General features: G+C 51.9%; 1 protein-coding gene across 1 annotated transcript in view; it reads right to left on the minus strand.

Annotated features, from left to right (window-relative positions):
- Positions 1–864: 864 nt before the first annotated feature.
- Positions 865–14,203, minus strand: part of ADAMTS16 (ADAM metallopeptidase with thrombospondin type 1 motif 16) — a 156,178-nt gene continuing 142,839 nt past the window's right edge. Inside the window, exons 20-23 of the mRNA XM_007451658.1 lie at positions 13,996–14,190; positions 11,021–11,245; positions 1,744–1,891; positions 865–980 (exon numbers count right to left, since the gene is read on the minus strand). Coding sequence (XP_007451720.1) covers positions 865–980; positions 1,744–1,891; positions 11,021–11,245; positions 13,996–14,190 — 684 coding nt within the window. The remainder of the gene's footprint in view (positions 981–1,743; positions 1,892–11,020; positions 11,246–13,995; positions 14,191–14,203) is intronic.

The following is a 14,203-nucleotide window of genomic DNA, read 5'->3' on the forward strand; positions in this document are numbered from 1 at the left end:
GGGTGTTACAAAAACAACCAAAATTTACGGAAACATTTTTTTTGAAAACCCCACAAAATACAAAAATGAAACACAGGGCTCCAGGGTCATCACTTGACATCTGCCCAAGTGGACCCAACACCAGTCCTCAGTAGGACGGTGGGGATTCGGTGTAATCGGTAAGTCTCTAATTCATATACAACCTGTAATTCTGTCACTTGAAATAGAAAAGCAGTAAGAAATGGGTTTAAATAGGAACACTCACTTGTAAATAACTGAGAAAGATAAAACATAAAATAAGAAAATTCTCTTCTCCAGCACATGAGTCTGAAAGGGACAGGAGCACCCTAGCAGAGATTTCATTTTCCCGTTTCCAGAGGCGAGGCCCCCAATCAGGATGGAGACCAGCTCTCCTGTCCGGGCCCCAGGTCCCTGTGCAGAGAAACTGCTCTTGGGGCAGGATGGGCCTGGGGACTCAGCCGAAAACTGATCCCGCTGTTGGAAGGGACCTGCAGGTGGGAGCTGGGCCGGCATCCTTAGAGGCAGGTGTTCCGAACTTCTCCCTCATTTCCTGGCCTGCCTTCCTGGACAAAGCTCTGCAGTTCTAGGTGAGCACGTGCCCTGCTGCACAGTGCGCCCTGTGGCCTGACTCGACATCCCCACCTCCCCGAGAGCATGTCCATGTGCCTGGGGATGCGCTCACACACACGAGTCACACACACGCTCACGCGCGGGCACACACACACACACAGGCATGCACAGAATCATATATAAGAGCCCCAGATGTTTTTTCTTCTCCCCGCTTCCATCTTCCTCGGAAGCACCCCGGTGTAGACCACACAGCTCGCTGGTGCTGGAAACAGGTACCTCCTGTGCCCTGTCAGCTCACAGGTTGGATGTGGAGCACATCTTGCAGCACTGCTGGCCGTAGAAGTGGTGGCTGCACATCCCGTGCTGGGGCACCAGGGTGCACCAGGGGAAGCGGTCCTCGCAGAAGGTGTCTGAAAGCGAGCAGTCCCGAGTTAGTCACCGTTCCAGCACCCCGTGTCTGCTGCCACTGGCAATAACTCCAGAAAATCAAGATAAATCTGTCATTGCCCTGAAGCTGCTGAAGGAGGGCAGCTCCTCAGGTCAAATGGGCCATGTGGGTTGTACTGTTTTCACAAGACCTTTCTTGGAAGCTTCCCGCAAAGTTGAAATTTTCTGCTTTTTGTGCTAAACCCATCCACCTAACCACTCATCCACCCGAGGTGATGGGGCTTCTGTGGACTGGACTCCAATTGCTGAGTCCCTGATTGAGCCAGACCACTCATTCTCCTCCAGCCCCGTTTTCTCTTCCAGAAATCTCAACAGATACACAGGGCATGGTCCCCACAAATACCTGAGGCACCGAGGGCGTGTGCACAGGGATGGCGTTTAGAGCGCATCCAAGGAATAATCTGGGTTCTCCTTTACCTCGGGCGGAAAAGGCTGCTCTACTTAAAATCGGCTTCTCTGAATATAAAGAGCATCAGTGAAACAGAAGCAATCTGATTTCCCAACCGTCTGTGTCATTTCTGGGGAGGCGTGAGAAGCGAGGGGTCTGCTTTGAGGGCTATGTCATGGGAAAGCTGGGGGAGGAGATGGAGAGAGAACCGGGGAGCCGACACCAGCCCCTTGACCTAGCAGGTGCCCCACACCTGCTCAGCCCTCTTAGGAGACACTCTAGAAACGGGACAGCCCCCCCGAAATGCCAAGGTCAAGCTGAGGGGCTCTGACACTCACCTTTCTTCTGTGCGATGGGGCAGAAGCGGGTGTTGCAGGCCTGGGAGGCCGCGGGCTTCTGGTGCGCGGAGCAGCCCACGGCCAGCCGGCGCCCCGCCAGGCACTGCACAGACCTCGTCTGCATGCCGCCTCCACAGCTGGCCGTGCACTGCGGGAAGCACAAGCAAGAGTCACCAGGGCCACCAGGTCCTTGGGTCAGCTGCTCTCACAAGCTTCCCCCCACCCACAGTCTCCTCACGGTGGTCTGCCTCAACCAACCACTGTGGGTGGCTGAGCAGATTCTGGATTTTTCCCAGGTATGGACACTGGGGAGAAGCCCAGAAGTCTGAATGTCCTTGAGTCATCAACGGTCTGATGGACACCAAAAAGTGGCACGCATCTGGGGATGCAGGCTATGGGTCTCTCATGAAATGCCATCACCAAGCCAGCCTTTCTGGTGCCCCTGACCTGGAAAAGCTTGACAAGCCAAATCCCCAGGAGTTGACACTCAGCCCCTTCCAGACCCCAAGTGCAGGGACTCTGCATGTCTGGAGGTTCCCCGGGCTCGTTCGCATGCTCCCGGGAACTTTGTTTCCCGACGTTGAGGCCCCCGCACTCTAAGGCACAGAGCACAGCAGAGCCAGAGTAGGAAGGAGAGGCTGGGTCAGACCATACCACACCAGCTGGCCGAGCGCACATCCCACAGACCACAGCAGCGGGTCTCTCTGAGATCAACTGCCGGCAATAAACCAGCAGGGACGTGGGTGATCAGAGAGACGGAAGGGCCCAAACGTGTAGGAGTGAATATGCCCACAAAGAAGGCGACTTGAGGTCTAGACGGAAGCATGTGAATTGTGCTCAGACAAGGCTGTGAGTTCAAGACCGTTAGGAATGTAAGCAATTAAAGGAGCACCTGCAAATAGTCGGGGTCAGAGAACGTTTTGGATATCCTGTGGATAAGCTAAGTGATTGCTTTAAAACACGAGGCTAAAGCCGTGCAGATTTAGGGACACACATAACTCAGGCTGCTGCCAGAATGTACAGGTCCGTGTGCCAGGACCCCATTGGAAGAGCCCTGGGGCTAGTCTTCCACAGCTGAAACAGCCCGCAGGCCAGACGCTTGCCTGCAGCCGGATGTTCAGGACCCGCTGCAAACAGAGCCTGGAGAAGTGGCTTTAGCATCCCCTGGGATAGGGACTCCACGATGGAGTAAGTAAAACATCTCTATCTGCCCCTCGTGGGGAGAAAAGTTGGAAACAAAGAGTCCTGAAAACTCATAAGCTGAAGGAATTGTTCCTGCTTCTTTTTTTTCTCTTTAGGGAAAGGATGGCTGGGCCCCTGGAGAGAAAATCCAGGGCTTTAGCTGATAAGCATGTGGGTTTGGAACATTCTGTGAGGCTTACCCCTTCTCCTCAAAACAATTTCAGTGAAATTCATCAATAGTTCAGTTTCAGTATATGACTATGGCAGCCAGGAAAACAACAATGTTGTGGGCAAGCTCATGTCTGATTCCTGAATCATGAGGCTCATCCGCGATAGAGCTAGATGTTTCCCACTGCCTATAACATCTTTCTGAACATTCCAGCAGAGCTGCAATTCTGGCCTTGGTGCTTTGCACTCTGGTTCCAGGCCCTCCCTCAGCTACCATCGTGGACTGAGAACTTACAGGGCTGCACTGCCACAGGGTTCCTAGGGTCTTTTTGGTCACATCTTCCTCTGTAGGTGATGAATGTCTCTGCCTTGTGAGTTGAGTTTCTTTCATCGACAGCTGCAGAGGTAGAATTCCACTCTTGCTAAAGATGTTATGCCTCAATTAGAAATCAAGAGATCTGGCCAGCATTTTGCATCACTTAAACAGCACCAAGTGGTTTGATTCTTTTTTCTTCATTGGTTAATTTATTCACAAAGAGGGATCATCCTCCTCCTCTTACCAGGCATTGTTCTAGGCTCCAGACACTAGTGCTGAGCACAAGCAGCTCTCCCTTCCTCAGGGCACTTGCTAAAGCCGCTCCTCAAAGCTTGGTTTCTGGACAAACAGCCCTGGCAACAGCTGGGAGCCTGTCAACATCCCTGCCTCCCACCTCCGGACGCTGCCTCAGAATCTGCACAACCCCCAGATGATCCATAAGAACACCCAGTGTGAGAATCACTGGTCTAGAGAGATTTTAAACTCCCCATGAGAGGCATATTTTTAGGAAAAAAAGCCTCCAAATAGCTCAACTTTTGTGTTTCTTCATGTAAACAGAAAGAACTAAGATGTTTGGCTGCAGATTTTGAAAATACTTCGCATTGATAGAACCAGAGATAGAGCAGGAGAGGGAAGAAAAAGAAGGAATCTGAAAAAGTTTATTCACTTTTGTTTGTTTGTTTGTTTTCCCCAGGAAGGAAAAGCTATGCAAGTGGTTCAGCTATATCATAAACATAATGGCCTCAAACTCAGCATGGGGTTTAGAAATCACATTCCAGATTTTCCACTGGATTTACAGATGGGTTGATCTTAAGAATCTCTGTGCAGACTCCCAGGGTGGAGAGTGAGGGGCTGGGGCTGCAGGAACAGCAGGTGTGGAGGACAAGTCACAGGATACAACACTGCTGGGAAAGGAATACTCGGTGGAAAGAGAGACCGGAACTCAGATCTGAAGTCAAAGGCTAAGTCTTCTTCCTCAGCTTCATGGGGTTTAGCCTGAGCGTCTCAGGCCATTCCTCGTACTGATGGCAGGAGAGGCGGCCGCCGTGCCGGGCGCTGACGGTGTCCTGCACCTGCTCTCTGACCTGCAGAGTGACAGCTGCTGTCACCCTCTGTCCAGACCCCCTGCTGCTGGAGACACCCTCCACACCAGTGGCTCTCAAGCTCAAATGCATGTCCGAATGAACCACAGGACTCAGCAAAGCAGAATGCTGGGGCCCAGGCCCAAAGCTTGAGTGCCAGCAGGTCTGGGCTGGGCCCGAGAACCTGCATGTGTAGCCACGCTGCTACGGGTCGGGACACACCGGAGAACTGCTCTCCAGTGAGTGACCGGAACCACACCGGCAAGAGCACCTTCCTCTTCTATTTTCAGAAGTGACTTCAGTCACATTCAGTCTAACAAAACTAGCACGTCAAGGTGACCTGCAGCTTGACTGCAAACAGTTAATAGAGCACCTGAGACTTTCCCCCGCGTGGCCCTGGCAGTCACTGTCATATTCAGTCCATGGACTCTCCGTACCACACCCTGCTCACTTCTGCTCACCTTCCAGGGCCTCGGTCTGAATGTCCCTGAGCCAGAAAATGTGGATAACTCCCACTCTGTGAGTGGGTGGGTAGTTCTATGTCTGTTTGCTGAGGGGCGAGGGGGTCCCTCCAGACTCTGGGGCATGTGGCTTCAGAGTGCAGAGCAGGGACATCACCACTGAATAGCCGGGCATGGGCTGCTCACCCCACTGCTGGGGCCCCGGCGCCTTAAGGCCCCTCCCGTTGCCTCTGGCCCTTCACCCCCACATGCTGCTGCCGGTATCAGGGCCTGAGACCAGGGCTCTGTCCAAGAACCAAGGAACCAGATGGAGAAAAACGTCGGGGCAGGATTCCGTGGGACAGTCCCCTGAGGTCTAGCAATGAGGGTCTTCTTGTATTCTATAATTAAACGGCCTTCTGTAGGGTGACGCATGCCCGTCCTCACCTGGACCCCATGCAGACCAGCACACTCTGCTCTGAAAGGGCCCCTGTAGGTTGACCAGTCCTGCCCCCTTCCAGGGAGTCTCAGGGCAGACGTCCACTCAGACAGACTCTACGGACATTGAAATGCTGAAAGACCTCTCCCTTCGGATGTCCTCTATGTGCCCTGTCCCCTCGGCGATCCCCGTGTTCCTAGGAGGATTGGCCACCCCTGTATAAGAGGCACTGCATAACCTCTGACTGGAGGAATGGGGGAATTGATGATTACTCTTAGTCATTATCAAAAAAAAAACAAAGATACATTTTTAAATAATAACGTTTGCCTCCTGGTTTGTTTTAAATTAGAGCGACTACTCTTGTTTATGTTATTGGTCTTCATGGAAAAATGCTAGTGGAAGGCAATGTCTGAGAGCTCTAAGTCCTGATTGATGTTCTACATGGTCTTAGTCTAAGGTAACTGTCCACCTGTCACATTCACAGGAACCTGTAAAACCATGGGGCTTCTTCCAGGGCAAAGTTCATCTCTCAAATGTATGGACACTTAGTAAACAAATGCATGTTAACTGCAGACAGCCAGAGGTCTCACACCTTCATCTTCCTTCTGTGAAGCCTCTACAGCGGCGGGAGGGGGGGCAGTTTCTTCCCTTATTTATCACCTTTGTGGACCTCTCCAAGACTGGAGCTTCAGCCACCATAACTTCTCCCAGAGACCAAATGTCTACTCAGTCAGGATGGGACAACACACACAATTTCTGCTCTAAACATAGATGGGGCTGTGTATTTTTGTACAAATTCAATTGGTTACAGGCAGACTCCCTCCAGCTCAGGCGACCTTATCCATCAATGTCAACAAAACGGTTCCTGTTTTTCTGTGCACCCTCATAATTAGAAGAGGATGAGAGCAAGTTATTAGCGGTGGGCGAATGGATCCAGGGTGCAGGGCAGCCCTCTGTGATGGAATGACCACACTTATCCAGACCAAACCTGCTGAAGTCTCCACATGTTCTGTGTGTGCCTGTGTGTGTGTGTTCACATGTATGCCCATATGTGTGAGTCTGTGTATGTGTGTGTGTGTTTGATACATTGTTGCAGTCATAGTTGCCAAGATGGAAAACCCTATCGATGATGTCTGGGGCATGGCTCTTTGCCCCTGAGAGCCCAAGGGTCTCCACATCAACTTGTGCGCAGTCCTGGTGAGGAACTCTGGAACAAGACAGGGCCCTGGCATTCCAACACTGAGAACACACCCAGTCTCTGTCATGTAGAGTCAGACACAGTCCAGCAGGTGTTCGTACTTAAGCCTTTCCAAGACCAGGTTAGAGTGTGATCCACTGGATGCTAAGCCCAAACGACCCAAATGAATGAAGTCAGTCCTGCCAGGTGATGCACTACTAACCAAAATGATAAGCTGCACCATTGAGACCAACAGAAACTCTCCTGATCAAATAACAGAACCCGCCATCTTCCTGCTGTTACAAAGAATAACCTGTCTGGGGGCAAAGCTGAGCCAGGCACTGGCCATGCACTTCTGTCCCACAATTTCCCACGATTGAAGGGCGCAGAGCTTTGGGTACAAGAGCTCATGGCAAACATCGCCTTTGAGTTATTACTCCCAAATGTTATGGACTAGGAATGTAATAGATGAGTCACACTGGATAAGATCTTCAAGCAGCTTATGATAAAAATGACTTATTAGACAGACAGATTGAATATTTCAGGCTGGTGAAAACTATGCAAGATGTATTTTTAGGTTTTAGGTTTTGGTTTAAAGTAAATAAGGATAAACCTTGTTTTTCTTTTTCTAAATTTGCCTGAAGTCTCTGAATTGAGCAGAGTGAATACTGGCCTGATTCAGTCTCAGGAGCCTCAGTCTCCCCACGGACAGAGGGACCATGGTCTTGGGATCCACCTGTACTTGTCTCTGACTCACATTCTCAAAACGACAGAGAAAGCGAAGCATCTGCCTCAGAAACAACTTGACTCAGCCTCTTAGCTCATCCACCCCTTCACCTTGCTGGAAAGCCTGTGCACTCAGAGGAAAATAGAAGGGAAACATGTGTAGCAAGTGATACTTTTGACCTACTTAAAAATAGCAAATGCTTGAAAAGGATGTGGTTCAAAGGTCCCCTGGTCCAATATTCTAAATTAATCAAATTCTAATTTAAATACCATTTGGGGAGGGGTTCATATATTTGTAAATGAAAAAGCAACATCAAGTTTGAAGATAAGAGGAACCAAGCAAAGCAAGAACACAGCTAGAGGGCAGTGCATACAGTGGGTGGAAGGTCTTTCTGTCTCTTCCTCTCCAAGGACTGAGGGATGGTTTCCTTCTGCAGAGCTCAGAGTTTGGGACCAGGGATATGGCAGAGGCACCAGAGGGATGGCAATGGCCGGGCTGGGATGTTGCGATTTCTAAAGAAGATTATTGATTACCAGCCAATCCTGGGCTCACATACACAGCAGAGCTCCAACAGAATGAATTGGGGCTTCATTTGGGGGGATTTTGAACTGGTTTTATTCTAGTAAAATTTTAGCTAATACTGAAAAAGATTCCGTGGTGGATTAATTTGGTTCCAATATATATTTCCATTTGTTTCCTTTGGCCTTAGATAAAAATAATAATTCTGTGTGAATTTTGCTCTGTCAAACTTGTTCTTTTCAGGTTTGCATTCAGGGTTGGGTTTACGTCAGAAGATTGTTCAATAGAATTGTTGGTGGCGGGCACACATGAGGGAGGGTGGGTGCCATGCTGTGGGACCCCGGTCTGTGGGGAATCAGGAGAGCTGAGAGTGAAAGAGCCCACTGCCTGTCACCTCTTGGCCATTCCTGGATCAGGGAACTGCGGGTCACAGAGCCTTGAGGTCTCCCCTCTGAGATTCATGTTCCTCCTGCTGGAGAAGCCCCTGTGCTGGCGGACACCATGGTATTGTCGGATTCAGCTGCTGTAGCTCACATGACCACTGTCCTCAGACTCCAAGCTGGGCTAAGAGGAATTGAAGGAACTTAAGACACAGCCCTTGCTGCTGGGAGTCACCCTTGGGGGATCAGGAGGAAACATGATGGGACAAGGACACAACTGAAAATGAGCAGCACCCTGCGGGGCCTTCCTGGGGACAGACACCCCCAGTGTCCCCCACCTCTTGTTTGTAGAAAAGCTTTAACCTCCTAGGCCTTCCCCAAGTTCCAAAAATTAAAATTTAATCAGAGAAGTTAAAAAATGCAGAAACAAAGGAAAACAGTCCAGCAATACAAAATAATAATAGTTTAGCCATAAAACAAAGTCAAGGACCTTTGGTTCCTCCTCAAGGGCTACAGATAGCATCCCGAGCCATGTCCTTGTGTTGTTTTGCAGACACTGAAACCCCACCAGGTGGAGAAAGTTAACTGCATGCTGACCACCAACCAGCACATAGAGCCCATACCGGTTGGGGCCAGAAAATTGGCAACTGAGATTCCTGAAATACCACCCTGTTACCTCACCATCAACCAATCAGAGAACTGTGAACAAGCTGATCATGTACCCCATAACCCTCTCCCTCAGTCTTTAAAAACCCTTTCCTGAAAGCTGTCAGGGAGTTTGGGTCTTTTCGAGCCTGTTCTCCTTGCTTGGTGCATGCAGTAAACACTGTACTTTCACCACAAAATGGTGTCAGTAGATTGGCTTTGCTGTGCATTGGGCAAACAGACTCAAATTAGGTTTGGTAACACCAATAACCACCGTGTTAGATGCTCAGGGCTGCTGGAACAAATGACCACAAGCTGGGGGTCTTGAAACAGCAGAAACAACTCTCTCAGTTCAGGAGGCCAGAAGTATAAAATCAAGACATTGGCAGAAGGAGCAAGTTCCATCTCTTCTGGAGGTCCTAAGGGGGAATCTGCTCATCCTTTTCCAGAGTCCGGCGGCTGCTGGCAATCCTGGATGTTCTTGGGCCCGTAGCTGCATCAATGTGATCTCTGCCTCTATTATCACATGGCCTTTCCCCTGTGTGTCCTATAAGGACATTGGTCATTGGGTTAGGGTTCGCCTGAATCCAGAATGACCTCATCTTAGCTAATTAAACCTACAAACTTCCTATTTCTGAATAAGATCGCATTTTGAGGTCCTGGGTGGATATGAGTTTTGGGGACACTGTTCACGGCAAGACACAGGACATGCCCAGGAGGCAGGGTGTGGTGTCCCTTCTGAGAGGAGCCACGTGCAGCGGCTGTCATGGTGCGGGGGCCTCAGGAAAGGGATTTTGCATCAGAAGGGATTGAAGATGTCCCGGAGGCCAGGAAATACGTGAGGAGACTCAGGTGGAGGGAGAGCTGGTCAAAGTCCGGCACCACTGGTCCCGTCTGGCTAAGCACTGTGGTTGCACCAGTCACTCCTCCTGCCTGGCCCCTGGCTGGCACTGATTTCCACACAGGACACTCACGTCCTTTCCAGGACAGGTGGTGCAGACAAGCGTGTCTTGCCTGGGGTGTGGCCTGCCCCACTGGCAGATCAATAACAGTAATTGTTCAGTCCTTAGTAAAGCTTACCCAGATAAACACTGGTTACACATTTCTGTGGAGCTGGGGACCCAGCAGCCTGCTTCTTTAGGAGCTGGTCAGGCCACGTTCCTGCTGCTTCCTCTGGGAGCTTTCCTCCCTCATCCCATCAGGTACACAGACTTGGGGAGAACCTCAGTGACCAGAAACACATGTGCTCCAGCCTGCCCACCAGCCACATGGGCTGGGTGCGTTGGTCTCAAATTCGGTCCCAGGAAGCAGAAGGAGGCATGTGGTTGGTGAGGGAGAGTGGCCTTTGGTTTCTAAAGATGATGCCGCTACACATGGTCTTTCAACAGGGCATGGAATATCAATGACAGTGACAACAAACCCCCAGACACGTGTGAGCTTTGACTGCGCTGGTGGGGGGTAGTTCTCTAAATAAGGACCAGAAGCGGATGCCCTGAGTCACTCATTTTTTAAAAAAAATTAATTTATTTAATTTATTTAAAAATATTTTTGGCTGCGTTGGGTCTTCGTTGCTGCGCACAGGCTTTCTCTAGTTGCAGCGAGCGGGGGCTACTCTTCATTGTGGTGCACGGACTTCTCCTTGCGGTAGCTTCTCTTGCTGCGGAGCATGGGCTCTAGGCACGCGGGCTTCAGTAGTTGTGACTCGCGGGCTCTAGAGTGCAGGCTTAGTAGTTGTGGCGCACGGGGTTATTTGCTCTGCAGCATGTGGGATCTTCCCAGGCCAGGGCTCAAACCCGTGTCCCCTGAATTGGCAGATGGATTCTTAACCACTGCACCACCAGGGAAGCCCCCCTGAGTCACTCATTGAATTTATTTTTCGTTTAGAATTCCACATTCAGCAAATATTCTGTGAATACTCAGTATGGGCTTGGTGCCCTGGTAGGCACTGGGGACTGTATACATAAAATGTACATGTATGTATGTAGGTATGTATGTATATACCCACCTGTCAGTGTGTAGGATACACAGTAAAACACTTAGCAGGACACTTGCCACAAAGTGATCTCTGGGTAAATACCAGTCGGGATGGTTGTTTTGTGACTGTATCTGCTTTCAAGCAGCTCACATCCAGCCGGAACCTCTCCACCCAGGCCAGCCACCAGCACTGAGCAGGGGCTCTGCCCGCCCTCCCTTCACCCCTACCTGAGACCAGGGCGAGGCAAACCAGCCGGCCTGTGGGGAGCCTGCAGCCTCGAAGAGGGGGTGTTCAGAGCAGGGAAATGGGGCGCAGATGCGTTCCAGCTCCAGGCGGGGCTGCGGCAGGTGCGAGCACTTCCTCGGGGCCAGCTCGCGGTATTTCCCAGAGCTGTACTTCTCAGCACATTTGAAGAATCTTGTCTGTGTTCCTCTTTCACACGTCACAGAGCACTGAAAGGAAAAGACAACGAAGGACACGAGTGAAGGGTATTTCTCCTGTGGCGGCTGTCTCTTCTACAAAATCGCCGCGTCAAGAAGCCTCTTGATTATATCGGCTTGATCGTTTACCTAAGTGTAAATGGTCAGTGGAATATATGGGACCTTGGCCTGTTAAAATGGTGTTACAGTATCTGCCATAAAAAGGAAGACCTTGCGGTCACAGTGGTCTAGCACTGGGGGCATGAGTTGGGGCAAAAGGCAATCGGAAGCCGTGAAGAGAGTAATTCTGGAGCTACTGCTTCACTGGGAAATTAAAATGTTGGGCTGTAACTGACACCAGAATGCACTGAAATTTAATAGCTCCATGGATTCACACAACCCAAATGCAGTGTGAATGCTGGCCCCTAAAGCAGGGGCAGGCAGGGGAAACCCAGGGCTCATAATCATCCTCAGAAAGCCGAGTGCTGCCCTGAAGAGAGCGAGCACAGACAGCAAACCCATTCGGTCCCATGGTGATGTGCTCTGAGCCTGAGCTGTCACTGCAGCCAGACCCTCTGGCATGGGCAAATCTGTGGCCAGGTGGAGGCTGCAGACACCTGTCACAGAGGGATGACAGAGAAGACCAAAAGGTCAGCTCGGAGGTCATGGGGAAGGTCCCAGTGGCTGGCATCGCTGCCTTGGGCTGACACTTCCACAGATCACATAAGCGGAGGAGCCCAGATGCCCGGGTTCTGGCCTCACACTCATGTTCAGACCTGGCTTATAGGTGTGCTCAGTGTGTCCTGATGCCAGGAATGAGCTGGAAGACTCTTCCTAGGGCCTTGCGGGGGCCATGCCTAAGAGAGAAGTTCTGGTGTGTGTGTGTGTGTGTGTGTGTGTGTGTTTGTGTGTGTGTGTGTGTGTGTGCATGCGCCCGCATGTGTTATACATTCAGTGCAAGGGCTTCCCAGGGGGACACCCCCCAGACACTATGCAACCCAAGTTGCTTCCTTCCTAAGGACTTAGCCTCTGGGGATACGCACAGAAACAAAAGTCTTCTAACGACAACGCGATTCAGTCCTAGAGACTCTGATGTTCCCAGGTCCCAGGTGAGAGAGGACCAGGAATTCTACCTTAGCAGAAACAGGCTTTATCCAAGAGTGATGATATTTTTAGTTTTCAGTGGCAAATGGAAGTGTTGTCTTACCCGGGTTAAATACCCTGCTCGGCACACCATCCCTTTATTGATTCATTCCTCCCTCCTGAACAGGTTGCCATTGGAGGTGTGGGTACGGGGGCTGAGGCCCTGAGTCTGCCCCTGAGGGCGCGGGATCTGGGAGCTGGGGCCTTTCTTTTCATGTCTGCTATGGAAAGGCAGCCCCGCAGCTGGAATTACAGGTGAGCTCCCGAGGGTGGCGGCGGCTGCTGTTCTCTGGGTTGCTGGCTTTCTGATGTCCTCTGTGCTTTACTGACTCCCGTGCCTCTGAGTGATGCACACCTCTCTGGAGGAGCCTCTCACAGGCTGCTCAGGCAGCCCCTGGGCTCGCTGCGCCAGGGCAGGGGGCTGGCATGGCCTCCCGAAATCCCCTCCTGGGCATAGGGGTGGGCAGCTCTGTCTGCTCCCCAGCAGGGTGTCCGGCCCCCACTTGGGCCAAAGCGAGTCACAAAACCTTTAACACTCCAAACTCATGTTTCCAAATGTTGGTCTCAGAGAAGCAGGGCTGGGACAGCCCCCCGACAGTGCAGATGAGGGGCTTCCCAGCCTTCAGCAGCACATGGCATCGAACAAACCCAGCACAAGCAGTCTCTTCCCCAAATGAGAAGCCTGCCTATGCACGTTCCTCTCAGGGAACGGGTCCTCTGTCTCCTGAGGTCATCCACCTGCTCTATTACCTAAGCATGGCCAGGGAAGTGGCTGCAGATGTTCTGGGGTGCAGTGGGTACCCCCACCCCATGGTCAGCGCAATGAACACCCCTCCCCTCACACCTGCACCCGTTCACCCACTCAGTCTCTGCTCAACACGAGGGAGTGATGAGTGCGTGGATGACCTGGGTGAGGTACTCCAGGGATGTGATGAGAAAGCCGAAGGACACTCCAAGGAGTGCGTGCCAGGAGGGAGGACTGAATACCGGGGGATGGGCAGGGGCCAGAGACTCGGGGGAAGAAGAAGCAGAGGAGAAGTGGAAGCAGAGAGACCAGACGAGAGGCAGCCCCAAGGCAGGAGAGGGTCCACCCAGTTTCATCTGGACCTGGTGCACCCACCTGGGACCTGGAACACCTACCTGGACCAGTGCACCCACCTAGGACCCAGCACACCTACCTGGGATCAGTGAACACAACTGGGATCAGTGAACCCACCTGGGGCCAGTGCACCCACCTGGGGCCAAATGCACCTACCTGGAACTAGTGCACCTGCCTGGGACCAGTGCACTTACCTGGGACTAGTGCACACTCTTGGGATCAGTGCACCTACCTGGGACCAGGTACACCCACCTGGGACCAGTGCACCTACCTCAAACTAGTGCACCTGCCTGGGACTAGTGCACCTGCCTTGGACCAGGTACACCCACCTGGGACCCAGCACACCTACCTGGAATTAGGTACACCTATCTGGGGCTAGTGCACCTACCTGGAATCAGTGCACCCACCTGGGATCAGTGCACCTACCTGGAATCAGGTGCACCTATCTGGGGCTAGTGCACCTACCTGGAATCAGTGCACCCACCTGGGACCGTTGCACCCACCTGGGACCAGTGCACCCACCTGGGACCAGTGCACCTACCTGGGACCAGGTGGACACAAGCCACTGCAGCTTCTTGTGCTTGTGGCAGCGCCTGAGCAGACAGGCCTCGTGAGTCCTGGGCTTGGGCTGTGAGGTGCAGACAGCGTCGGGCAGCAGCTGCGCCCTGGCCGAGGGGTTGGTGCTCTTACAGGCCACGGACCTCTTCCTCCACCCCTTCCCACAGGTTCGAGAGCACTGCACGGGAAGA

The sequence above is a fragment of the Lipotes vexillifer genome, unplaced genomic scaffold, assembly GCF_000442215.2.
Source record: "Lipotes vexillifer unplaced genomic scaffold, Lipotes_vexillifer_v1.1 scaffold1463, whole genome shotgun sequence".
NCBI lineage: Eukaryota > Metazoa > Chordata > Mammalia > Artiodactyla > Lipotidae > Lipotes > Lipotes vexillifer.